Raw genomic sequence first — 26419 nt, 5'->3', positions numbered from 1 at the left:
AAAAGCAGCGAGACTGGAACTCTTCTGGAGGATGGGGTCATGGTGAACTCATGAGTTCAAAAAGGGGCCTGGATGCATTTCTGGAGAGTAACAACATTACAGTTTATGGATACTAGATCTATAGGGACAGAATGTTGATCCAGGGATTTATTCTGACTGCCATATTAGGCTGTGTTCGAATCACGTTTTAGGCAATACGGGACCGCATGCGGCTGGGGGGGGGGGTTGCTAAAACCGAGCACTCCCGTGTCCCTGCCGTATGTAATGTATTTCAATAAGCCGACCGGAGTGAAACGCTGACTCTGGTCGGCTCATTTTTGCCCCGTATGCGATTTTCCCACCAGACTTAAAACTGTGGTCTACCATACAAGCATACATTTGTATAACAGATAATCACAATACAAATATGTATTAAATCTTTAATTTAATTACACAAGATTACAATTAAAACAATAAAGTATTGCATTTTTTTACATTTGATTCTTTTAACATTTACTCCATACATAAAAAAGGTACCCGTTTTCATAGAGGCAAAAATACATTTAGACTGCTATACAAACTAAGCAATAGGCTCACATGGACTAGAAGAAAAACAGAGGACCTGTCAACTACTCCTGACATATCTTCGTAAATACTTGTATTCTGTGGAGTGACAATTCTTGAGCATCTTTTCTGGATTCTGTCATTGCTTAGTTATTCTTTCCAAAATATTTGAAGTTCAGCATTCATATACAAGACAAACGTGTTAAAACTTCAGGAGTGGAGAGTCATATTCCAGATTTTCTTTGTTCCCTGAAGGACTCAGTTTCATAAGTGGTGAACTGAGATCAATCAACTGAAAAAGGAAAAGACATGTTTCTGCATCATAGTCATTCTAGAATTACGTTTTGCACACAGGAAGTGTGTAAAATGCAGAAAGGCCTTAAACTAAAAAGGAGAGGAAGGGGAAAATTTATTCAGCTGCAGTTCACTGTTCAGGTAAAGACTAAAAAGGATCCAGCGCTACATCAGCACCTAGAGACCAGACCACCAACAATCAAAAGTAATGGCACATTCTAGCAATATGCTTAGACTTTACAAGATAAGAGAATTTTCCTTTAAGCCCTTTGCACAACAGCAGTCCTTGGCCTTGAGGTGGCAATTTCACCTAATATGCCATAGGGACGTGTCACACTTTGAATGGTGGCAGTCAGAAGTTTTTAAATAAGTACTCCGCCTCTAAACATTTTATCCTAAGGATAGGGGATAAAATCTCCAGCGTTCACCGGGGAGGATAATTTACATTATAGTACAATTCATTACAGACGTGGCAATACCTATTATGTATATGATTTGTTTTTGATCTTTTTTGGTAATACAGGGCTTTTATTGGGAAAGGTACTTTTTTTTATACTTCGTAATTTTAAGAATTTTATAAAAATGTTTACACTTTACAGGTTATACTATGCTGCAATACATTTGTACCTGATCAGCTACACACAGTACTGACTGGATCTCACAGGCTTCCGTAGCAGGCAACACCCTGTCAACACCATAGAAGCATGATCAGGATTGATCACGACATCTACGGGAATAATGCTGATGGGACCGCGGCTCCGGCAGGACTCTAACTGTGATTGACAGCTGGGTCCCACTGCCAATCCCCTGCACTGCCTGTGGCAGTGCAAGAGATCGCTAGGACGTATGCATACATCCCAGCACGCGAACGTGTCGGGTACTGGGACGTATGCATACATCCTATAGTAGGAAGGGGTTAACATTGTTATTTCTTCAGTGTTATCACATGAAACTATCCAAAATACTTATCATCCCAAATTATAAAGTATTTGAATAAGACTTTTCTGAAACCAGAACACCCCCTTTAACCATGGATTAAGAGTTGCAATCCAAAGCAATACAATTAGTTGTATGGAATCTCAAACTGCAGCTGGCTCTCAAAAGTTCAAATCCAATCCCAGCTGTACTAGCCTTAGTGTAACCCTGGCTTAGAATGAATACAGCTTTATTGGCATACACTTGAAATCCCTGAAAAATTTCTGATTAAAAGCAATTGCAAAACATATTTTTGTATGCTTTATAACATATAGTTATTGATCTGAAAGTGTATATTTAATATTAAAGTGCAACGATCATGACATTTTAGTGACCGCCTTTGTACTGTGTGCAGGTGTTGTGTACAGCAATTATTTTACCTCATATTTGCAGGCTTTCGTGACACTAAAAAGTGCTTTTAATCAAAGCCACTGAAGGTCTGATGGCGTGGTGCGAGGTACGCGATGCCCCGCCGTTGCCACGCCCACACACACGCGCCCACTTTGTATCTCAGTGCTTGGACTACTGTGTGATTGACACAGGTCCCAGCGCATGCGCCCTTCAACCAATGTAACGTGCGCGCCACTGTGTGTCATCCAGCAAGCGCTCGCTTCCGCCACCATCGTCGTCGTCCTCCTCCTCAGTGCGCCTGCGCAGGGCTAGGTGCAGAGAGCGTGGGAATGAGCGCTGGATGACATGCAGTGGCGCGCACGTTACATTAGTTGAAGGGCGCATTCGCTGGGACCTGTGTGTCAATCACACAGCGGTCCCAGCACTGAGATACAAAGTGGGCGTGTGGGTGGGCGTGGCATCGCGTACCTCATACCATGCCTATCCGACCATCAGTGGCTTTGATTAAAAGCACTTTAGCGTCACGAAAGCCTGCAAATGTGAGTTAAAATAACTGCTGTACACAACACCTGCACACAGTACAAAGGCTGTGTGCAGGTTATTACCCTAAAATTTAATGACCGTTGCGCATTAATATTAAATGGGCACTTTCAGATCAATAGCTATATGTTATAAAGCATGCAAAAATAATATGTTTTGCAACCACTTTTAATCAGAACATTTTCAGTATTTCATACTGAAAAAGACAGTAAAAAAAAGTGGCCACTAGGGGTCCCCCTTCCTCCTGGGACACATACCAGTCCTGCAGTGTCCAGTGGTCATCAACACGTCATGGATACCATGAGTGTGACAGGGCTGCAGGCAGGTCCAGAGCTACTGTGTTTGCTCCTGGTGTGAGGTGCAGAGCTGCGTCCTATGCAGTTCTTCGTTCTTCCCGCCCCTCAGCTGTCCGGAGATTTCCAAACATAGAGCAAGGGGAGGGGAAGGCTGAGCTGGGCAGGACGCAGCTCTGCACCTCAAACCAGCCCTCTGAGTTCAAGCAGAGTGAGGGAGGGGGAGGAGTCATCACAGTGATGATAAGAGGGACCTGCTCCTTGCCTCTGCATGAACAGAAAATTCATTAGGCAAGTAAATAAAAAAGGTAATTCAGTGCAAGATAGGAAATATTCTAGAGCCTAATATACTCTGGCATCTTACCTGTCCAATATTAGCTGACTTGAGTGGGATAAGTCTCTGTGTAAATTCAGGTGTGTTGGAAAGGTCAATGAGAGGTTGACTGTCAATGTCAATGGACGATGGCTTTCTAACTTTATTAGTTTTATCCACCTCAATATCAATCAATAAAACCTAGTTAACAAAAACAAGTGTTAATATATTCATTAATACATGATGTAAATGTGGACATCATCTAGTAAACATGTTAAAAAGCTTACCTCTGATTGTTTCTCAGGCACTGACCATTCTTCATTTTCTGCCGTAAGGACAGGTTTGTTTTCTGGAGAAAAGTTCAAGGAGCAGCATATTTTATTAGAGGCAGGAGGGTCTTCAATAGGCGAACATTGACTGTTGGCAGTTTTGGTCCTTTTCTGGTCACATTCTGCAGACCTGGAAGCAGATTTAAATTTATGTAGAAGTTAGTTAACAAGTATTTTACTACTTTATCAAAATGATTAGTTAACTGATATGCACCACTACTGACTTGCAGATTTTCCAATGTGAAAATTCTGCAGCAGAAAATCGGCAAGTGGAATTTCAGCTGCAGGAAATCCGTTGCTGACATGTTACACGTTATCCTGACTAAGAAGGTTTTTCCATACAAATTCTACTATAGTAGTAAAAATGACATTCCCAAGTGTGTACAGTCCCCAGCAGTTGTAATCCTAATTGCTGTAATTTCCTTACTGTGGACACGAGCAGATCACCAGTATGCTCTGCAGACTACATCCTCCCACAAGTACACCGTCTACAGCGCACACTAGCACCTTCCACTTTTCTACTAAGACACTGGCATACCCAGACTTTGCCTTGTGTGAGTATATGCTGCAGTTTTCTTCTGCATGTTCTCTGCCTTTAGTATGGGCTGCTGCTAGGTCAAGGAAAAGGCCATTTTACAAGGGAAGCCAGCCACTAGATGACAATGTCAGAATCCACAGAAAATAAGTGTATATTGTTCTGGATTTCAGGGCCTTTGTCATAAGAAATATCTGCTAGGTCTGTACAAGGTCTTAAAGATATGTAGAATAACCTTTCAATAAAAATAAATAAATAGTATTTAAATTATTATAGTATTAGGAAAATATTTTTACCAATGTACTCAACACTAAGCAACTGAGAACTCTAAGATACATGGAAGAGTCTTATCTGACATTGTGACAAGTCATTAGGGGAGGAACCAGTCACACATACAGGCACCAGAGCAACCTGTTCACACGTTAGGACAGTTACTCCTATCAGTGTTCCTGATCATGATGATTATACATAAAGAGATCACTGCTAAATCCTTCTGGTTGAATACTATAATGGGGATTGCTGTAATGTTATGGCTACAATCCATGTTACATTTAGTCACAATGAGGGACATTTATCAATGTTTGCTTATGTATTCTTTTTTTAGTAATTTTTTCCTTACTTTTTTTTTGCTTATGTGTGACTTATTTATCAACTGGTTTCAGCCTGTTGATAATTTTCTTTCACGTAAGCAATTTTTCCTTTTTTACTTTGGTAGCAGCTTTTTCTGCACCATGTTTGAGCTGGAGTAAATTTAGTCAATTTTTAACCTTGTTGCGACTTTTTTTTGCGCAGTTGCGACTGTCGCAGTTGATAAATACCCGACTAAAGCAAATCCATTTTGAAAAATGTACTACGTAAGCAAGTTTAAATTTTTTTGCTTTTCTTGTTCTTCATGCAAATTGTCGCACCAAAACACACGTAGTCGCAGTTGCGACAATTTTGCGACAATTATAGTAAAGAAAACCTGACTAAACCGGTTGATAAATGTCCATCAATGTCCATCGGATGACTGTTCTGCCTTAAATGGCTTGCCAGAATTTCATAATAAAAGATCGAAAAACACAACACAACATTTTTCTATCTATGTACCCAACAGGTGACTTGACAGTTTCAGTGAAGGCTTGAACAGTTGCGGCCTGTCGCAGAGAAGAAACCAGTCTTGGGATAGTTCTTGGCGTTACAAGTCCAGATGCTCGGCGGCTGATGGGTGTCGGCAAGGCGGACACATGTTTTGAGTTAGGAGTAGCTGATACACTTCTTGGTGCTATATTAGAATTGGTTGTCATTCCTTTTGTGCCTCCCAATGGTGTGCTTTGAGCAATTCCACTAAAGAAACAAGATGTTTTTGTATTTATTAAATTTGAGGGGGGGGAATAAATAAAAATTTATATATTTATATATATATATCTATATATCTATATATTTTAATAATAATAAATAAATAATAATCTAGAAATAAAGGATTTAAACCCTTCTGTGCTAGCATTTGATTGCCATATATGTAGTTCGCTATGAAGCGCCATTAACAGAGTAGGTCCAGCTCAGAGCTGTATTGTTGTACTGGACAAACCAAAAAGGTCTGGTTTTGCCCACATCAGCCAATCACAGCTTAGCTTTCATATCTTAATGAACTCTGGTAAAATGAAAGCTGAGCTGTAATTGGTTGCTATGGGCAAAACCAGACAGTTTTGGTTTCAGACTGATTGATCAATCTGGACATCTTTTCTCTATTTGGAGCCATAAAATGCCTGTAAGTTGCAGTTTTACAGAATTCATTTTGTTACATAGATCATAGATTGTTGAGTCCCAGCTGCAATGCAGGCATCAGCAATCACACTGGTGCCCGCCATTAACCATTTAGATGCAGTGAATAATACTGATGAAAGCATCTAAAAATATTAGGTGGTGGGGATGCGTACAGAGACTCAGACCACCTGCAGAGCAATCACTGGGGTCTGATGAGTCAAAGTGGCCTGCTTTCTGGCATGCATAGCACTGAACAGTATTAGTAATCAAAAGATATCAATAAATAGTTCCCCCTGGGGACTTTAAAAATGTGTAAGTTAGAGAGATATAGATAGAGCCTACTGAAACAATGTATTTCTTTTATCCACAAATCGATCACCATTGCACAGATACAATTGTTTGGTGTGAAGCATTTACCCGAGAGAGAGATAGAATGTGTGTGAATATATATTTTCCCAAACATTAACGTATTTGGTATCAACATGCATAAAAAATAAAAAAAAAATAAAAAACATTTTCCACTGGAGTTACCCCTTTAACCCCTTAAGGACGCAGAGTTTCTCCGTTTTTTCCTCTTCACCTTTTAAATCATAATCCTTTCAATTTTGCACCTAAAAATCCATATTATGGCTTATTTTTTGCGCCACCAATTGTACTTTGCAGCGACAGTCATTTACCCAAAAATCCACGGCAAAACGAAAAAAAAAATCTTTGTGCGACGAAATTGAAGAAAAAAAACGTCATTTTGTTTGTTTTGGGAGCTTCCGTTTCTACGTAGTAAATTTTTCGGTAAAAATGACACCTTCACTTTATTCTGTAGGTCCATACGATTAAAATGATACCCTACTTATATAGGTTTGATTTTGTTGTACTTCTGTAAAAAATCATAACTACATGCAGAAAAATGTATACGTTTAAAAAAAAGTTATAGGGGTCAGAAGATGACAATTTTATTTTTCCTCATATGGATCAGTATGAGAGCTCATTTTTTGCACCGTGATCTGAAGTTTTTAGCGGTACCATTTTTGTGTTGATCAGAATTTTTGATATCTTTTTATTCATTTTTTCATGATATAAAAAGTGACCAAAAATACGTTATTTTGGACCTTGGAATTTTTTTTGCAAGTACGCCATTGACCGTGCGGTTTAATGAATGATATTTTTATAGTTCGGACATTTATGCACGCAGCAATTTTTTTTATGGGAAAGGGGGGTGATTTGGACTTTTATTAGGGAAAGGGTTAAATCACATTTATAATTTTTTATTTATTTATTTGTTTTTTTAACACTTTTTGCAGCGTTATAGCTCCCATAGGGGGCTATGACACTACACACACTGATCTTATACACTTTCAATGCAAAGCCATAGCTTTGCATTGATCAGTGTTATCGACGGTCGATTGCTCAAACCTGCATCTCAGGCTTGGAGCAATCAATCGCCAAAGGGACAAGCCGGAGGAAGGCAAGAGGACCTTCGCTCGTGTCCCAGCTGATCGGGACACCACATTTTCACTGCAGTGGTCCCGATCAGCCCCACTGAGCAGCCAGGCAGCTTTCACTTTCATTTTAGACTTTGAACGCCGCGTCTGAAGGGTTAATAGCGCGCGGCACCGCGATCGCTGCCGCGCACTATTAGCCCCTGCTTCAGATACATGCCGGGACCGACCCGATATGGACGCGGAGTCACCGCGTGACCCCGCGTTATATCGCGGGAGCCGGCCAAGGACGTAAATATATGTCCTTGGTCGTTAAGGGCAAAATGGTTTGTGTCCTTAAAGGAAAAACATTCTGTTCATCAACACTAAACCCAATCCACTCGGTTACAGCGTGGGTGAACAGGAGACTGATAAGTGGTCAATGAGTTAAATAAGTACCTGTAGTCTGGAGCTGTGTCCCTTCAAATATCCTCTATCCCCGCTGAATAGCGCACAGGAGGCGGGTCTGCCGTGTGAATATGAATATCCATTAGCGCTGGTCACATGAGTGCTTGCGCCTACTGAGCGCTCACGTGACCAGCATTAATGAATATTAAAATTCACCCAGTGGGCCCACCTCCAGTACGCAATTCAGCAGGGATAGGAAATAAAAAAAAAAAAAAAATTAAAAAGTCCTCGGAGGGACACATTGACCCCTTATCGGTCTCCTATTCACCCACACTGTAACTCAGTGTATTGGTTTAGTGCGGGTGAACAGGATTACCATTTTCCTTTAAGAGGTTAAAGAATAATGCAACTGTGCTAGATTTATACCCACTCATGCCGTTTAATCTGAATTGGCAAATGTACATATAAATACATTTTGGACTAACTGCTCATATTACCTGCCAATTTCACCACAAGACAGTAACCTTTTTGGCGGAAAATTCTTTCCTATAGCACGATCAGGTGACGGTCCTGCATATAAATATATATACACATATGTAAAACAAAAATTATTATATAAATATTAAGAAAAAGATGTGACCGTGCAGATGTGCAGTAATGGATATGGTCTTACCTGCTTGCTTTTGTGGAAGCTTTAATCTACTTGTTGGAGTAGGCAGTACCTTTGCCTGGGGTTTTGCATTTGTCCCTTTTACAGCATTTTCCATTTTAGATGGTGGAGGCAAACGTTGTAAATTCGGTGCCGATGTCTGCCTTAACATTTTGCCAGATGGAGGTTGTGATTGCGAAACAGACACGGAACTAGATGCATTAACAGTTGGTTTTGTGGCTGTACTTTGTTTTGGATGGCCATTTGGTAAGTTAGTGGTGTTTTTTAAAGATGACGCTACACCACTAACAGGGCGAACAAGTGCCAGCCTGTTTGTACTTGGCTTTAATCTTGAACTGGTGACTGATGTGTTCAGAGTGGCACTAAGAGATGCATTTTGTTTGGCTGAAAAGCAAAGCATAATGTCTAAATAGGCAGCAAAGCCGAAGAGTTCAGAAGAAAAAAATTCTAAAATTATCTTGATTAAAGTGGAATACAGCTTACCAATAGATGCAGGTGGAGAAAAGGACAGACTGGAGTTCAGACTAGCATTCATGCTGGAATGGGAGGATGAAGAGGATGATGTATTTCTTCTAAATCCCGTTGAAGCTGACGGAGTTTTGAACTGTACTTTGTTTAACCCAAGCTGGCAGACAAAAATGATACAGAATCTATACAAGTGCTATAAAAGTGCACAGTCCTGTACAATATAAGTGTGCATGCTGTTGCCAAGTACTGTGGCACAGTGTGTTATAATAAATGTAAAGTAAACCGTTTGCTAGGCTTTACAACAAATAATGGCTTCTCACAGAGTAAAATGTAAGGTTGAAACCAAGGATCTAAAACAGTGATGCAAAAGGCTTAGTAACCAGATATAAAGGATTTAAAAATAAATTAATGAATTGAAAAAAAAAATGTGAAAAAAAAATTGATTATCTAGTTCCGAATAAAATGTGATGAAGTAGGAGGGGCGTGGCTTGCCGCTGGGGAGAATGGCCGCCTGAATCTGGAGCTCCGTCCCTCATGACCTCTTAATTAGCTGTATTTGCTTCCCTGAGTCTTCTACCCCATGCCGAGAGGTACCCGCAAGCGCCAGAAGGTGCCCGCTACTGAACTGTCTGCTCAGATTGTGTCTAGAGGGATCGCCAGGTACCTGCTCAGGGCTTCTTCAGCCCCGGCCTCCTCGCCGGCGTCTCCAACTCCAGTGCACAGCTTGCGCTCCCGCTCAGTCGGAGCGGCGGCCATTACGGAGCCTACCTATGCAGCGGTCCGACCGTGGATGGCCTCCGACGCCCTGCAGGACTTACCCGCCAGTCCCTTGCTGCTGTCACAGGACCCCGATTCCGGGACATAGTCAGGTACAACTGTGTGTACCTCCTCTCCCCTCTACCAGGCTAGCCCTATACAGCCGCATAAGGCGCAACAGCTGGAGGCACCCTCTCCTGAGCCCGCTACCACAAGGGCTCTGTATACGGGCATCCTCCTCTCTACTCCTCCTGGGGCTGTGATCGCCCTTCCTGATGCTGGGACTCCTGTATACCCCTCCTCTCTTATAAAAAGGGGTCTGCTGTAGTCCCCCCCCCCCCCCCCTCCTTCAGGTGCTCCTGTCTACCTGCTGTGGGGGTCTCCGCTTGCCTTGTCTCCTGCTGTGCATTTGTCCCCTGCGGAGGTGTGTGATTGGGCCTCAGTACCCCCTGATAACCTCACTGTTGCTCCCCCTAAACCTCAAAAGGGACATGTCCACCCATAAGTCTACTGTGGAACCCCCTGGGGTGGTACCCCCTGAGGGGCTCTCCCTCGCTGCTGAGCTCTCTGGATAACAGGGCTCGGCGCAACAACATTCGTGTGCGGGGGCTCCCTGAAGCACCTCAGGCTGAGGATCTACATGTTACCCTGGAGGCCATCTTTAACATGATTTTGGGGGAACCCTCCTTACACAAAAGATCAAACTGGACCGGGCCCATCAGGCTCTGCGCACTCATCCTGCAAATGGTCCTCCTCGGGACATTGTCTGTTGTGTGGCGGACTTTCAATTAAATAGAGAGGATCATGGCTAAATCCCGCTCCCTAAAGTCTTTTGATTTTGATGGTGCTCCTATCCAGCTTTTCCAGGACTTGTCGTGGCTCACGCTGCGTAAAAGGCGATTATTACAACCCTTGTTATCTACTCTGCGTTCTGCACAGATTCCATATAGATTTCCCGTTCGCCTTAAAAGCCAGAAGATATGGAAGTTCCGCTGTACTTAGCACCTTTGCTGATCTACCGGATTTCTGTGCCACTCTGGATATTCCACCTCCCTGGCTTCAGGACTGGGGTCTTATTCCCCCCCCCCCTTTACCGCAAGTTTGGCAGCAGGTCCGTGGGAGGCGTTCTGGACGAAGGGGAGCAGGCTTTCATTCTAGCCCTTTGGGTTGGGACTTGAACCCTCTGTGAGAACTCTTATGTGGGGTACCCCCGAATGTTAGTTAATTGGTGGGACTTTCTTTCCTCTCCCATTTGCTATATTATACTGTTTTATTGCCTACCCTTGTTTTGCATGCATTGTTGATTTCTCCTGTGTGGGTTGATAATTTGGGGTAGTCTATTTGGGGCTGCCATTTAGCGTGGCCTTTGAGGAAGACTCTGGTATTACTGGAGGTCATCTCTGATGCGTTCTTCCACCTCCCCCTCTGGGGCCATGGATACTGAAGAGATGTTACTGATTATTTTATTTCTACACTTTGTTGCCGTATTGGTCTCCGCTTTGGCCTATGTGCCATTGGTTTGTTTTTGGCATTGTTTACCCCTTGTCTCTCTCCCCTTGTGTCTGTCTACTGTCTCTCTGCTACTGTTTGTGGCTTTGCTGGCCTCTTTTGTGGTATGTTTCTTTTTCTTCTTGTTTCCTTTTCTTTTAGGTCTCGTGGCGAACTGTGGTGGTCTGCTATCTCAGAACTGATGGACTGTGTGTCACCCGTTTTGTTGAGTGATTACTGTATATTGCACCTGTTCTACATTTCCCGGACCTCTCATGGCTCTCCGAGTGTGAAGGATCTTAAGACCCGCACAAAGTGGTGTCTGCTGCAGCGGTAACTGGTGGCCCTTAAGGCTGGTATTGTTTATATTCTGGAGATTCACTTTGACAGGACAAGTACTTTTGACTTCATACACCATCTTTACCCCCAGGTGTCTATTGCCTCTGCTGATAGGAAGGTGGCGGGAGTAGCGATCCTAATTTCATGGACCTGCCCCTTACAAGTTTCCTCCTCCTATTTAGACCCATCGGGTAGATTTGTCACTCTCCAGGGATCTCTGGAGAATGTAATGTTTATGCCCCTAACTCTGCGCAGATCCCCTTTCTTCGCAGGGTTTTGGCACGTCTTCATAAACACCCTCCTTCAGCCCGGTTGTTGGGGGGCGATTTTAATTTAGTTTTTTCCCCCACTGCCGATAGACACTCCCTGAATGATGCCAGAGCTCCCTCTGCCCAGGTGCGCTTGTCTTGCTTTTTCAGCAGCTGGTGCGTTCGGCTGCGCTTTATGACCTGTGGTGCATTAACCACCCATCGGACCGATCCTTCTCTTTTTATTCGCACCCCCATAAACTCCATACTCTTATTGGCTATTTTTTCGGCAACCTTCCGTTGGTGCGTCTGCTCTCATCTGCCTATATGGAGCCTATTTCCTGGTCTGATCATAGTCCTGTACTTATCTCCTTTTAATTCCTCTACACATCGCTGCCACTGGTGGCTTAATGATTCTTTACTGAAGAGCCCTACTTCACGAGACTCTATCCTGACTAGTATCACTGATTATTTTGCGGATAATGAGGGCTCTGTGTCTTCCCCGGCTGTTCTGTGGGAGGCTCACAAAGCAGTGATCAGAGGCCACTTTATTGCATTGGGCACTAGACTGAAGGAGGTCCACGCTGATCTGCTCTAGGGAACTTTGGGCTCAGATTTCATCCTTGGAGGCTCTCCTACTTACTACCCCTTCCCTTTCAGTACTGAGGCGTCTGGTCACTGCACAGGCGCAATTGGGGGACTTGGCTCTCCGCAAAGTGGAGCATCAACTGCTTTATGCTAAGCAACGGTTTTATGAAAAGGGCAATAAGGCCCACACCATGCTAGCTAGACACTTGCGTGACTGTGCTGCGGCCCAGACCCCTTCAGCTCTGAGGGATGCTGTGGGGACTCTACATCATCCTGATTCCATCTCTCGCCTTTTTCACGAGTATTACTCAAGACTCTACTCCCTCCCATCCCAGCTTCCTTCGGACCCTGGGGAGCGTGCTGAGGCTCTGGATTCTTTCCTTTCTCGATGTAGCCTTCCAGTTCTCTCTGCATCGGACAGGGAGATCTTGAACGCTCCTATTTCCCCTGAAGAGCTCTCGAAGGTCCTTAAGATGCTTCCGGCGGGGCGCTCTCCGGGCCCTGATGGGTTTACCTACCTGTATTATAGGTAGATAGGGGGGGGGATCCTGCAGACATTTTTTGCATTCTCTGATTACGCTGATTCCAAAGCTGATAAAAATCCCCATGACTGCGCTAGCTATAGACCTATTGCCCTGCTGAACTCAGACCTGAAATTGTTCACTAAGGTACTGGCTGCACGCCTCTAATTTCTTGCCTGCTCTTATCCATAAGGACCAGGTTGGTTTTATTCCCTGTCGTCAGGGGGGGGGGGGGGTGACAATATGAGAAGAGTGGTCAACCTCATCGACCTGGTCAACAAACATTCCGAACAGGCCTTACTTTTGAGTCTAGACTCTGAAAAGGTTTTTTTTTTGGGCTGCGTTGGCCATTCATGTTTGCTACGCTTCAGAAATTTGGAATCACGGGTAGCTTCTCACTGTGCTGCAGGGTCTCTACTCATCCCCTACTGCATCTCTTAAACTGCCCTCTACCTCCTCTAAACCTATTGCTATCCGCAATGGCACCAGACAGGGCTGCCCATTGTCACCCCTGATCTTTGCATAGAGCCGCTTGCGGCCCTGATCCGAGGGGACCCGGATGTCTCTGGTATAACTTTACATGATAGGGCTTTTAAGGTCTGCCTCTTTACGGACGATGTTCTGCTCACACTCACTAACCCTCTTATCTTTGCCTTCTCTATATAAAAACTTTGCATGACTATGGTAGGGTCTCGGGCTATAAGATCAACCTCTCCAAATCTGAGGCTATGTCTATAAATCTTCCTCCTTCTTTGGTTGCTCAGCTGCACGCTAACTACTCTTTCCGCTGGTCTCCTTCTGCTATTAAATACTTGGGTGTTTCCCTCTCCCGTAGCTATTCATCTCTACTCTGAACTTTCCCTTTGTTTCGAGAGCTTCGCTCCTTGCTTGATAAGTGGAAGTCACAATATATCTCCTTTTTTGGTCTTATTGCTGCAGTTAAAATGACTATCCTCCCTAAGTTGCTTTATTTTTTTTAAACACTGCCGGTACGGGTACCATTGACTGCATTGCGATCGTTTCAATCGGCGATTTTTTGGTTTATTTGGGATGCTAGAAGACATAGGCTTCCTATGTCAGTCATGATTGAGAGGCGGTCTTTGGGGGGCTTGGGGGTTCCTGATATTGCTAAATATTATTGGACAGCACACCTCCATCTTGCGGCATGGTCCACTCATCATGCTTAAAGCAAATGGAAGGAGATTGAGAAACTATGATTGGCTCCTATTCACCCCAACTCTTTCTGTGGTCTTTTCCACTTTCCTCTCCTACGCCCTCCTTTCTAGGCCCCATGTCCTTTACTAAATACGTGTGGACTTACTGCTCTAGGCGGTTTCAGCTCCTATCCCCCTACTCCCCTATGCAATCTTTCCTTTACCGCCCGGACTTTCTTCCGGGTAGCACTTCCCTCATGGTCCGGGAGTGGGGTTCACGGGGGCTGTTCTGTTGGGCTGATATAGTGAAGCCTGTGTTACGCGTTCTCCTGCCCTTTGATGATCTGCAGTTTCACTGGGAGCTCCCTGCCTCTGAACTGACCCACTATATGCAACTTCAGCATTATCTCACTGACTGTCACGAGCTTTGAGAGGTTGTCTAGGAGGGGGGCCACTATCGAGCATTTATTCTCTCCTCCTTACCCCACTGGATGGTACCCCCCCCACCCCTCTCATTGTTACATGGGGCGCTGGGAAGAAGCCCTTGCCACCACCCTTACGATCCCTCAGTGGTGGGTAATTTGGGAAAGCGCCTCTCGGGCCTCCTTCTGTACAGGCTACAAAGAAATACTATAAAATGCTTATGGGTTAGTACCATACCCCTGTCCTGCTAAATAGACTGAACCCGGACATACCCCCTCAATGCTGGCATTGTGGGGTGGGCTTGGGGGATGTTTATCACATTTTCTGGACCTGCCTGCAGATTACTCCCTTCTGGACTATGGTCCAACATTTGCTCCAGGAGGTCTTTGGAGTTGAGGTGCCTCTAGATCCTTTAGTATACCTATTACAACTATCTACTAGAACGTTAGCTAAGCAACCCTTTAAATTGTTTCTGCATATTGTCCTAGTGGCCAAGACTCTTATCACGAAGTATTGGAAGCGGACCTCACCCCCTCCTGAGGGCGAGTTGCTTGCTAGAATCCATGAAATTAGCTCCCTGGAGTCTATTACAGCCTCCCTGAATAATACAGTCCCACGGTTTCTCTCAGTGTGGGATCTCGGACAGATTTACCGATGGACAACCTCCCTGATGCACTGACCCATAGACCTTATTGTTCTTTATCTGTTTCCCTCCTTTGTTTCTTTCTGTCTACTTCTGGTGGTGTACCCTTCCCTGGTGTGGCTAGTTAATGCCCATCCCCCCCCCCCCCCCCCCCCCCCCCGTCCCATCTCTCCTTAGCATGCTGCTGGGAGGCTTGATACCATGTTTATTGGATGATGCCTTCTAGCATAAATTATGTTTTCACCGAATGCATGTTGTTCTTATTGGTTTTGTAAATTATCTTTTTGGGGTTTGTCCCCCACTTCTTCATACCTGTTCTTTTTATTGTTCTGACAAACTAAAAATTACAGTTTAAAAAAAAAAAAAAAAAAAAAAACTCATGAAGTAGGTTCTTTCCCCAGCAATTACCTTATTTGGCACAGGTAGGGTCCTTTTGCTTGGTCCCACAATGCTGGTATTGAAGGAAGAATCACTGATATCAGATGCAATGCTGGATTTATCAGAAAGCAAGTCCTCAGTAGAACCCATGCTGTTCAGGTTTTTCCTTCTAGCTGGGCTAGTCTTCTTTATAGCTTTGGGCTGAGGAAAAACAAAAGACATTCAATTGATATATGCCTGAACCTCATTCCTTTCCCATTATTGTCAACTTTTTTTCCTACCAGGAAGTCCTGGCTTCTATTGCTTAGTGCCATTTTCTAGAGGAAGAATGTACAGTAACCCCCCGACCTACGATGGCCCCGACATACGATGGCCTCTCAGAGGCCATCGCATGTCGATGTCAGCATCGACATACGATGCTTTTATATGTCTGGGCCATCGCATAAACTGCTATCCGACAGCGCAAAATGCTTAAGCTGCTGTCGGATAGCAGTTTAAGCATCCCGGGCAGGTTCGCTTACCTATTGCCGCTGCTCCGGGTCCACTTCGGGATCCTCCGGCGTGTTCCGCATCTTCTCCAGGGTCCGGGCCTCTCTTTCCGGCGTCGTTATTACGTCACTACGCACGCCGCGCCGGCACAGCAGCGTAATAACGTCACCAGAAAGCAAGGCCCGGACCCTGCAGAAGATGTGGAAGAAGCCGGAGGATACCGAAGACGACACCCGAGCAGCGGGACAGCATCGGGAGCGGTGAGGACCTGGTCCGGAGCGGTGGGGACAGGTGAGTACAGCTTCCTATACTTTACATTGCACGGATCCCTCAACATACGATGGATTCGACAAACGATGGGTCGTTTGGAACATATTACCATCGTATGTTGAGGGACCACTGTACTGCTCTCCGCAAGAGGAGCACCACATTACACTAAAACCTAGTTTGTGGTAAACCTTAAAGGCTCATGAGCTCTAGGACACAAACCAGTGTTCCTGTCTATTCTCACGTACAGTATTCTGTGCAGATTTGATGCACAGGATTTTCTGCCGCAGATTTCAATGTAAACTGAATGCCTGAACACCGCTTGAAATCCTGCGCATGAAATCTGTGCATAATACTGTATGTGGGAATAGACCCTTAAAGCATATTCTGAAAATAACAAAAAGGTGGGTACATGGGAAAGGATAGTAAGGGTATATTATGGAGGAGTTGCTTATAGTAAGAGACAAAAGCATGCTAAGGGTTTTTAGCTGTGACAGAAGCTGTACAGAATGATTGTAGTGTTGCATTACTGCATCGCAGTTCCAGCCATGGCCAGTTGCAGGTCATATTTTGACTATTTATCTTTATTAATTGTAATGCAGTGTGATTCAGGGTGCACCAGTGATCAATGGCTGCATGACATGTCAGTGTCAAAGTCACTGTGTACTCTAGCCTTATTCACCAAATGCAAGTTACTAAAACCACATAGAAAAAAAAAAAAAAAAGTTCGAAGAGGAGTACGTGTATATAGGAAAGTTTTCACAAATCCAGTTACACTGCACTATTAATAATGCCTTAAAGGCCATGTTTCCATGGTATTAAAACGCTGCAGTCTTCTCTTTGTTGTCCAGATCCCTTATATTAGTAGCAAATGCAGGTTAGGGTGGGTTCATGCTATGTTTTGGACATACGGGGACAGTTATACCACGGTTTTAGGTCCGGTAAGAAAACCGGATACAGGGTAGAGATGAGCCTACCGGAGTCCTTATCTGACACTGGTTAGCTCATTCAAATGAATGAGATGGGACTGGGTCTGGCTTGGGGAGGGAGTGGATTGGAGCGAAAACCGGGTGCTCCCGTATCCCAGCCAGACCCGGCCCCCCCATCTCATCTGGTCCCCATATGTCCAAAACGTATGTCCAGCATTAGCAATAAGTAGGGGACAAAGTTGCTTCATTTTACATGTATTAGGACAATATTCAAAGAAATTCTCAGGCATACCTTCTCAACAGCTAAATGGTTATTTTTCGTATGTACAGCAGGTGCTTTCATCGGTTGAAGTTTGCTTACAGTTTTAACATTGTTTGCCAATGGAGCAGCACTTTTTACTTTAGGAGCTTTGATCTTCTGAGCAAGTGGGGAAGACGAATGACTTTTCACCAGTTTTGGTACCTTTAGAGGATTACTGCAATTCTGTGATTTAATGCCACATGAAATTTCAGCTTTTCCATTAGATACAGTAAGTCTTTGCTGAACTGAGGGAGGAAGCTGATGGAACGGGCTATCCTGTATACAATAAGTCTCTCTTTTAATAGCAACTGGAGTTTTATTAACTTCATTAAATGCATCAAAAAGATTTAGCTTTGACTTTGACTCCTGAACAAATTTCTCCACCGCTGGGTTTGGCACGGGCGTTGCAGGTTCTGCTTTCTTTTGGTCTTCATTAGCAAAACATTCTAGCTGTAGGGCAAGTAAATGTGCTTCTTTAAAAATCTCCACAAACTTATCACCACTCAGGGGGCTCCATACTGCCTGCTCAGTAGTCAGGGGAGAGAGTTTTTCCTCAGAAGACTGGCTCTTTAATGCAGCACTAACACATTTCTCTTTATGTCCCACAGGTCCAACGAACACTTCATCATCACAGTCTACATTGTCTTCTTTAGCACTATTATGGGGAAAAAAACCATGCACATATAAATCTAGTACATAGAATAAAACTCCTCAATAGAGTAAATTCTTCAATAGACAGGAAAGTTACCTTGTAGGAGATAGTGAAATATCAAAGTCAAATTTTTCATCAACCAAAAGGGTAAAATCTAAAAAAAACAAACCAAAGAAGAGCAAGAATAAATTAAGCAAATTAAATCAAAGTTTAAGCTAGTCTGATTTTAGAGGAACCTTGCCTTAAACCATGTATTGGAGATTTCTTGTGATGGTACAGTCAACAAAGTTTAGTAAATAATGTATATGAAGTAGTACAACCTCTAGCAATATGTTCACCCAACTGGTTTACTTCACACCAAATCACAGATGATACAAATCAAAGTTTAACCCCTTCCTCCATCACACATTTTTGGCACGTTTTACTCATCTTGTCTTAGAGCCATATATTTCCATATATAGAGCCACATGAAGACAGCAATTCAACAAATTTGGAGCTTCAGCGCTGTAGTCCCCAAGGTGTTAAAGGGGTACTCCGGTGAAAACCTTTTTTCTTTTAAATCAACTGGTGGCAGAAAGTTAAACATATTTGTAAATTACTTCTATAAAAAACAATCTTAATCCTTCCTGTACTTATTAGCTGCTGAATACTACAGAGGAAATTCTTTTCGGAATGCTCTCTGATTACATCACGAGCACAGATCTCTCTGCTGACTTTATAATAATAATAATAATAATGCTTTATTTATGGTTGTCCTTAGTGGGATTTGAACCCAAGTCCCCAGCACTGCAGTGCTAACCACTGAGCCACCATGCTGCCCTTAGCATACATCTGCTATACATGGTTGCTAAAATGGATAGAGATGTCAGCAGAGAGCACTGTGCTCGTGATGTCATCAGTGTTCCAAAAAGAAAGGAATTTCCTCTGTAGCATTCAGCAGCTAATAAGTATTGGAAGGATTAAGATTTTTTAATAGAAGTAAATTTACAAATATGTTTAACTTTCTGCCACCAGTTGATTTAAAAGAAAAAAGGTTTTCACCGGAGTACCCCTTTAAAGTACAATTAGTCCCACAAAAAATAAATAAACCCTCTGCCCACTTGGTGACCTAAGAGTTATAAATATTCGAGGAGAAGAGAATTTTTTTTTTTAATTGGGGCCTATTTAGTATAGAAATAAAAGTGGTTCTATTCTTACCACCACCCGCATCCATTCTGAAAAACTTCTAGCTTTATAACACCTAGAAAAAGAATTATACATCATCAAAATGCAAGCAACACTTTAGCAGGACTTATTCACCTTACAGTCACTCACTTAAATGGGAGTCGTGCAACCCCAGGGGTTATGTAAACAGAAGCTTGTGGGGCCAGCCCATTTGCGCACATTGCTTAACTTACCCACTTCAGCCGTTTTCAGCTCCCAACCACCTCCTTGGGCCAAAACAGGATGGGAATACCCCTTCTAATGCAAGTGCCGACATGCATCAAGTGCTCAGAAATGTCACCCTGTCTGGCTGATCACCGTCTGCCTATAACTGACCCCCTATGTGCTGTCATTCTTTTTCATCTCTTTAGAAAAGCCTTCTCACAGATTATGCCTGGAAAGTAGAATTGAGCATATTGGATTTAAACTGTCTAATCCTTTTGTTAACCTGCATAGGACACAAACTAACAAAAACAAACAAAAAAGAACAAAACAAAGGACAGCACCTTGTGTATTACCTCAAGAACATTCTTGCCCCACTATGGTAGTGAACTTTCTAAGTATACATTTTACAGTATAAAAATAAATAACACTCCTGACGCCAGGAACAGCATGTCCCGGGCATCAGGAGATACAAGTTCCACATTTGTGGAGCCGGGCAGGCCGGATCTGACGCGGCAGCACTCTGGGTGTATGGAGCGGGCTCCGACTAGTGCCAGCTCCATACTCTGCAGCCCCCGGCTGTTCACAGTAGCCGGGGGCCACCGCTAATAGCCAGCATGCGGCGATCGCCGCGGCTGGCTATTAAAGGAGTAGTCCGGCTCACACTTTTCTCATTTTATCCCGTCCGGGCTGCAAAATAAAAGAAAACACACTTTCTCTTACCTGCCAACAAGCCCCCGTAGCTCCGGTACAGGTGTTCAGTCCCCGGGCTGTATTCTTCTTACTTCCTGTTAGCCCGGCACGTCACACGGAGCTTCAGCCCATCACCGGCCGCAGCGATGTCCCACCTCGGCTGAAGTAAGGAGTAACAGGAAGTAAGAAGAATACAGCCCGGGGACCGAACACCTGTACCGGAGCTACGGGGGCTCGTTGGCAGGTAAGAGAAAGTGTGTTTTCTTTTATTTTGCAGCCCGGACGGGATAAAATGAGAAAAGTGCATGTTGGACTACTAGTCTAAAGGGATCTGTGAATGCTCCCTGGTGGGCGATGTATCGGGATATATCGCGATGTATCGTCACCTAGACGGTATCGCGATATATCGAATCACCACACTGGTATCGCAATTCGAATCGTAACGCCAAATTCTTGGCGATTCACACCCCTAATATGTATATATGTGTGTGTGTGTGTGTGAAGAATGTTAATACACAAGGTGCTGTCCTTTGTTTTATTCTTTTGTTTATTTTTGTTAGTTTGTTTCCTATATTTATTAAAAGAAAAAAAAATGATAAATATATATATTTATATTTTAAGTGCAACTGTCATCATATTTTGACCCCCCAGACCACTATAATGGTGTTCCAGATGATTATAAGGCAGGGATGTGGAATTCCTATCTCCCTGGACTAGCAGTTTTGGGCGCCGGGCAGGTGAATTTATCCGTCCCTTAGCCCGGGCCTGACAAGTGCGGCGGCGATCTGCAGTCTGTATGGAGCGGGCTCCCGACTCCTGCCCGCTCCATACTCTGCAGCCTGTGTCCTCCGAAGCAGGGGAGATGAGAAGCTGTGTACAGTATTTGTCTTCTCTCCCCTGCTCTGCAGACGTGCGGGGGAAGATGAGGGGGCGTGGCTTCTTGCTCCCCGTGCAGACCTGTGTCCTCTGCCTTCACTCCCCCCAGCTGTAGCTTCGGAGAGTTGAGGGGAGGAGGCGCGTCTACACGGGGAAATGCTTGCGACGCTCACAGGGGAGTATGGAGCGGGCTCAGGACTCCTGCCCGCTCCATACTCTGCAGACCCCGGCTGTTTTCAGTAGCCGGAGGCCGCTGCTAATAGCCAGCATGCGGCGATCGCCGCGGCTGGCTATTAACCCTTTAGATCGACGCTGTCAAAGCTGACAGCAGCATCTAAAGGGAGATGTGATCGCAGCGCGATCGCAGGGGAGATCCACTATAGAGGTAGCCGGAGGAATTACCTCTGTTCCCTGCTGTCCCGCTCTGTCATTGACAGATCCTGGCTGGACCAGGCTCTATCAATGGATCACAGAGCACACAGATTAATAGAGTTCAATAGAATCTATTCATCTGTCTGAGGAATCTAATGATTCCTCCTATAAGTGTAATAAAGTGTAAAAAAAATAAATAAATGAATAAAAAAGTTTTAATAAAAGTTTGAAAGACACACATTAACCCAGTGGTCTTCAAACTGTTGCCGTTGGCTGTCCGGGCATGCTGGGAGTTGTAGTTTTGCAACATCTGGAGGGCCACAGTTTGAAGACCGCTGCATTAACCCCTTCCATGTTAAAAGTTTAAATCACCCCCTTTTCCTATATAAAAACATGCAAACATAATAAAAATAAACATATTTGTTATCGCCTCATGCGTAATTGTACAACCTATTAAAATATAACATTATGTATCCCGTACGGTAAATGTAAAAAAATACCAAACCACAGATTTGCAATTTTTATAATATCCCACAAAAAAAAAAGTTCAAAAGCGATTAAAAAGTCAGATCAATACCAAAATGGTACCGATACAAAAAACAGATTATGGCGCAAAAAATGAGCCCTCATACAGCCTGGTATGCGGGGGGAAAAAATAAAGCTACAGGGGTTAAAAAATGGCAATTAAAAAAAATTAGAAAAAAAGGTCCAGAATTAGTAAAACATGACGTAAACGATACAAATCTGGTATTGCTGTAATCAGGCGCCTAAAGTATAAAACTAACATGTTACCTCAACCATAAGGTAAATGGCGCAGAAAAGAAAAACACCAAATCTGCAAAATTATCTTTTACTATTTCAATTTCACTTCCCTTAATATATATATATATATATATATATATATATATATATATATATATATATATAATTTTTATTTTATTTTTTGGGTTCAGAGAATATGTTATTGAAATATTAAAAACTCCCGTAAAAACTCTCGGGCAGAATATAGAATATTTGACACAGTATCTGAGGAAAGGGATTTAGGAGTAATTATTTCAGAAGACTTAAAGGTAGGAAGACAATGTAATAGAGCAGCAGGAAACGCTAGCAGAATGCTTGGATGTATAGGGAGAGGTATAAGCAGTAGAAAGAGAGAAGTGCTCATGCCACTGTACACAACACTGGTGAGACCTCACTTGGAGTATTGTGCGCAGTACTGGAGGCCGTATCTCCAAAAGGATATAGATACTCTAGAGAGAGTTCAGAGAAGAGCTACTAAACTAGTACATGGATTGCAGGATAAAACTTACCAGGAAAGGTTAAAGGACCTTAATATGTATAGCTTGGAAGAAAGAAGAGACAGAGGGGATATGATAGAGACGTTTAAATACATAAAGGGAATCAACATGGTAAAGGAGGAGAGCATATTTAAAAGAAGAAAAACTGCCACAAGAGGACAAAGTTTTAAATTAAAGGGGCAAAGGTTTAAAAGTAATATCTGGAAGTATGACTTTACTGAGAGAGTAGTGGATGCATGGAATAGCCTTCCTGCAGAAGTGGTCGCTGCAAATACAGTGAAGGAGTTTAAACATGCATGGGATGAGCATAAGGCTATCCTTCATATAAGATAGGGCCAGGGACTATTCATAGGATTCAGATTATTGGGCAGACTAGATGGGCCAAATGGTTCTTATCTGCCGACACATTCTATGTTTCTAAGCAGAATATCACTTTGAAAATCCTTAGTGTGAATGAGACCTAATAACTCACGATGGCAGCATGTCTTTGGAGTAAGATCCGTTGCCATCAACACCTTTTCATATGTCTGATCGACACATCAAAAGTTGCTTTTAATGAGAGTAACACTAACATAAGCAGTAAGGGATGATTTGGAAAGTGGTGACCACAGACCCTTATTCTCTCCTTATCTTTCCTGATCCTTCTAGTGTCCACGCATCGGTACATGTCGCCCATTCAGGTTGCACAAGTGTCAGGAACAGGCCCCACTGTATTTAGTACAGAGTTTCCTAATAAGTGTGTCTCCAGCTGTTAGAAAACTACAACTCCCAGCATGCCCAGACAGCCAAAGGCTGTCCGGGCATGCATGGAGTTGTAGTTTTCTAACAGCTGAAGCCGCACTAGACTGATACAACAAAGACCCTTCTTATAGATATAGGAGCACACCCCCCACTCAGTCACCACAGCACTATGGAGGCCTAAAACACTACAGAACACCGCACCTGAAAGCCCAAACGCTCAGCCCGGGAACAGCGATACCTGAGGGAAGCCCAGAAACACAGCGGGCAGAGCTCGGAACGAGCCGGAGCTTCCTGCCACAGAGGCCGGCGGAGAGGAACCTCACACCGGGCGCCACAACCGACTTTGACCGACACAGAAACGGCTAAGCAATTCAAAGTTCCCACTGAGCTCAGAGGATCCACGTGACGAAAAATAACGAACAGTGATTGGTTGGTTTAAAGACTTACGCATGATCACGGGATAGACGTTCAGCACGTACTGCAATGCCACATGGGAAATGTAGTTTTACTGTAGGACCTTGATAATTGTCAAGAACTTATTATGATAGAACTGATTACTGGTCACGTGGGGAGGAGAAGGAGCAGAGGGTGACGTCACCCCTTCTCTCACTAGAGCTGGTTATATGTTCTGTTAATGAGTGTATGGCAATAGGCATCAGTTCTGTTATTGGGAGAATGGTTATATTAACCCCTTCAGGACCCAGCCCATCTTAGTCTTGATTTCATTTTTGCATTTTTGCATTTTCCTCCTCACATTTTAATACACATAGCTCTTTTATTATTTAACCCCTTAAGGACCGTTTTCCGTTTTTGCATTTTCGTTTTTTGCTCCTTGCCTTTACAAAATCATAACTCTTTCAATTTTGCACCTAAAAATCCATATGATGGCTTATTTTTTGCGCCACCAATTCTACTTTGTAATGACGTCAGTCATTTTGCCCAAAAATCTACGGTGAAACGGAAAAAAAAATCATTATGCGACAAAATTGAAAAAAAAAAAACGCCGTTTTGTAATTTTGGGGGCTTCCATTTCTACGTAGTAAATTTTTCAGTAAAAATGACACCTTATCTTTATTCTGTAGGTCCATACGATTAAAATGATACCCTACTTATATAGGTTTGATTTTGTCGGACTTCTGTAAAAAATCATAACTACATGCAGGAAAATTAATACGTTTAAAATTGTCATCTTCTGACCCCTATAACTTTTTAATTTTTCCGTGTATGGGGCGGTATGAGGGCTCATTTTTTGCGCCGTGATCTGAAGTTTTTAACGGTACCATTTTTGCATTGATAGGACTTATTGATTTTTAAATGATATAAAAAGTGACCAAAAATGCACTATTTTGGACTTTGGAATTTTTTTGCGCACACGCCATTGACCGAGCGGTTTAATTAATGATATATTTTTATAATTCAGACATTTCCGCACGCGGTGATACCATATATGTTTATTTTTATTTACACTGTGTTTTTTTTTATTGGAAAAGGGGGGTGATTCAAACTTTTAATAGGGGAGGAGTTAAATGATCTTTATTCACTTTTTTTTTTCACTTTTTTTTTGCAGTGTTATAGGTCCCATAGGGACCTATAACACTGCACACACTGATCTCCTATGCTGATCACTGGTTTCTCATAAGAAACCAGTGATCAACGATTCTGCCGCATGACTGCTCATGCCTGGATCTCAGGCACTGAGCAGTCATTCGGCGATCGGACAGCGAGGAGGGAGGTAGGGGCCCTCCCGCTGTCCTGTCAGCTGTTCGGGATGCCGCGATTAGCCGCGGCTATCCTGAACAGCCCGACTGAGCTAGCCGGCAACTTTCACTTTCACTTTTAGCCGCGCGGCTCAGCTCTGAGCGCGTGGCTAAAGGGTTAATAGCGTGCGGCGCCGCGATCGGCGTTGCGCGCTACTAGAGGCGGGTCCCGGCTTCACTATGACGCCGGGCCCGCCGTGATATGACGCGGGGTTACTGTGTAACCCCGCGTTATATCAGGAGAGCAGGACCAAGGACGTACCGGTACGTCCTTGGTCCTTAAGGGGTTAATCCAAAGAACCATAATGTGTGTGTTGCTATTTTTACACAGTGCACTGACGCAGTATCATTCTGTGGGCCAATACAATTGAAATAATATCCATGTTTACATACTTATTCTGTTATTGTTCTGCTTTTTAAAGGAAAACGGTCACCTATTCGCCCACACTTAACCCAATACACCGGGTTATAGTGCGGGTGAACAGGATACCAATGCGGGCTCTCTGACTAATATACATACCTGCATTCGGCACCCGGTCCCTCTGAATATCGGCTTCTTTCTGCACTGAATTGCACGCTTAAGGCAGGCCCGCTGGCTGGATTAAAATATTTATGGTCGCTGGTCACGTGAGCGCTTGTGCCCGTATTGGTCTCCTGTTCCCCTGTACTATAACCCGGTGTATTGGGTTTAGTATGGGTGAACGGGTGACCGTTTGCCTTTAAAACCCTCAAGTATGCTGTAAGGGGATATCCAGATATTTTTTTATTCTTCCCAGGTTGCCGCAAAGAAAATAATGAACCTTAACCAATAACAAACCTTAACCAATAGATCATTTTATGGAGACATCTTGCTCCATTGCAGGCTTTATTAGGCCAATTGTAGTCTAGCACCATATTATGGGTATAAGCCTATTGGTACAAACCAACAGCATCATAGGGATGTATTACTGATCTACGAGACTAGAACAGTCATTAGACCTGCGATAGGGCTGGGAATTGTGGCTATAATAGGAATGTTTTAAGACTAACATATCAGCCTTATACTGTCTAAGAAAAGCAGGACCAGATTAAAGAGGACATGTGGCCAACCCTCCAATCACACACCTTTTTACAGTTTCTTGATATGCCCAGGGCCGGCTGTACCATGGGACCCGGTGGGACCATTGGTCCCAGGCGGCACTTTTCTGAGGCAGCACTTTGCTGCCCTATTTCCTTTTTTTTTTTCGGGCCACCTAGGTCCATGGTCGGGCTGGCCCTGACT

The 26419-nt window shown here is 43.5% G+C and overlaps 1 protein-coding gene across 4 annotated transcripts; it reads right to left on the bottom strand.

Moving 5' to 3' along the window:
* Nucleotides 1-407: 407 nt before the first annotated feature.
* On the bottom strand, nucleotides 408-23796 carry GTSE1 (G2 and S-phase expressed 1). 4 transcript variants are annotated; one of them, XM_056573684.1, is made up of 13 exons: nucleotides 23603-23796; nucleotides 19454-19653; nucleotides 19254-19296; nucleotides 18153-18210; nucleotides 17396-18059; nucleotides 15449-15619; nucleotides 8896-9037; nucleotides 8416-8796; nucleotides 8240-8312; nucleotides 5263-5499; nucleotides 3597-3768; nucleotides 3361-3510; nucleotides 408-835 (listed from the first exon to the last, which is right to left on the bottom strand). In XM_056573684.1, exons 3-13 carry the CDS (start codon nucleotides 19267-19269, stop codon nucleotides 746-748), a joined length of 2154 nt encoding a protein of 717 aa, XP_056429659.1. In that variant the 5' UTR covers nucleotides 19270-19296; nucleotides 19454-19653; nucleotides 23603-23796; the 3' UTR covers nucleotides 408-745. The 4 variants fall into 4 exon arrangements, with proteins under 4 accessions (XP_056429659.1, XP_056429660.1, XP_056429658.1 ...); XM_056573685.1 differs by having other exon boundaries at nucleotides 23640-23782; XM_056573683.1 differs by lacking the exon at nucleotides 19454-19653.
* Between the last annotated feature and the right edge of the window lie 2623 nt (nucleotides 23797-26419).

This window comes from Hyla sarda, chromosome 4 (genome assembly GCF_029499605.1).
Source record: "Hyla sarda isolate aHylSar1 chromosome 4, aHylSar1.hap1, whole genome shotgun sequence".
Lineage (NCBI taxonomy): Eukaryota > Metazoa > Chordata > Amphibia > Anura > Hylidae > Hyla > Hyla sarda.
Note: the sequence above shows the minus strand (reverse complement) of the source record. Positions and strands in the feature narration are given on the sequence as shown.

Excerpts from the sequence above, each read along its gene's own strand:
- GTSE1 (XM_056573684.1), bottom strand. Across the intron at positions 8,797-8,895 it reads TTCTCCACCTGCATCTATTG|CCAAACAAAATGCATCTCTT; the intron begins GTAAGCTGTATT and ends TTTGCTTTTCAG. Across the intron at positions 5,500-8,239 it reads TCTTGTGGTGAAATTGGCAG|TGGAATTGCTCAAAGCACAC; the intron begins GTAATATGAGCA and ends TTGTTTCTTTAG.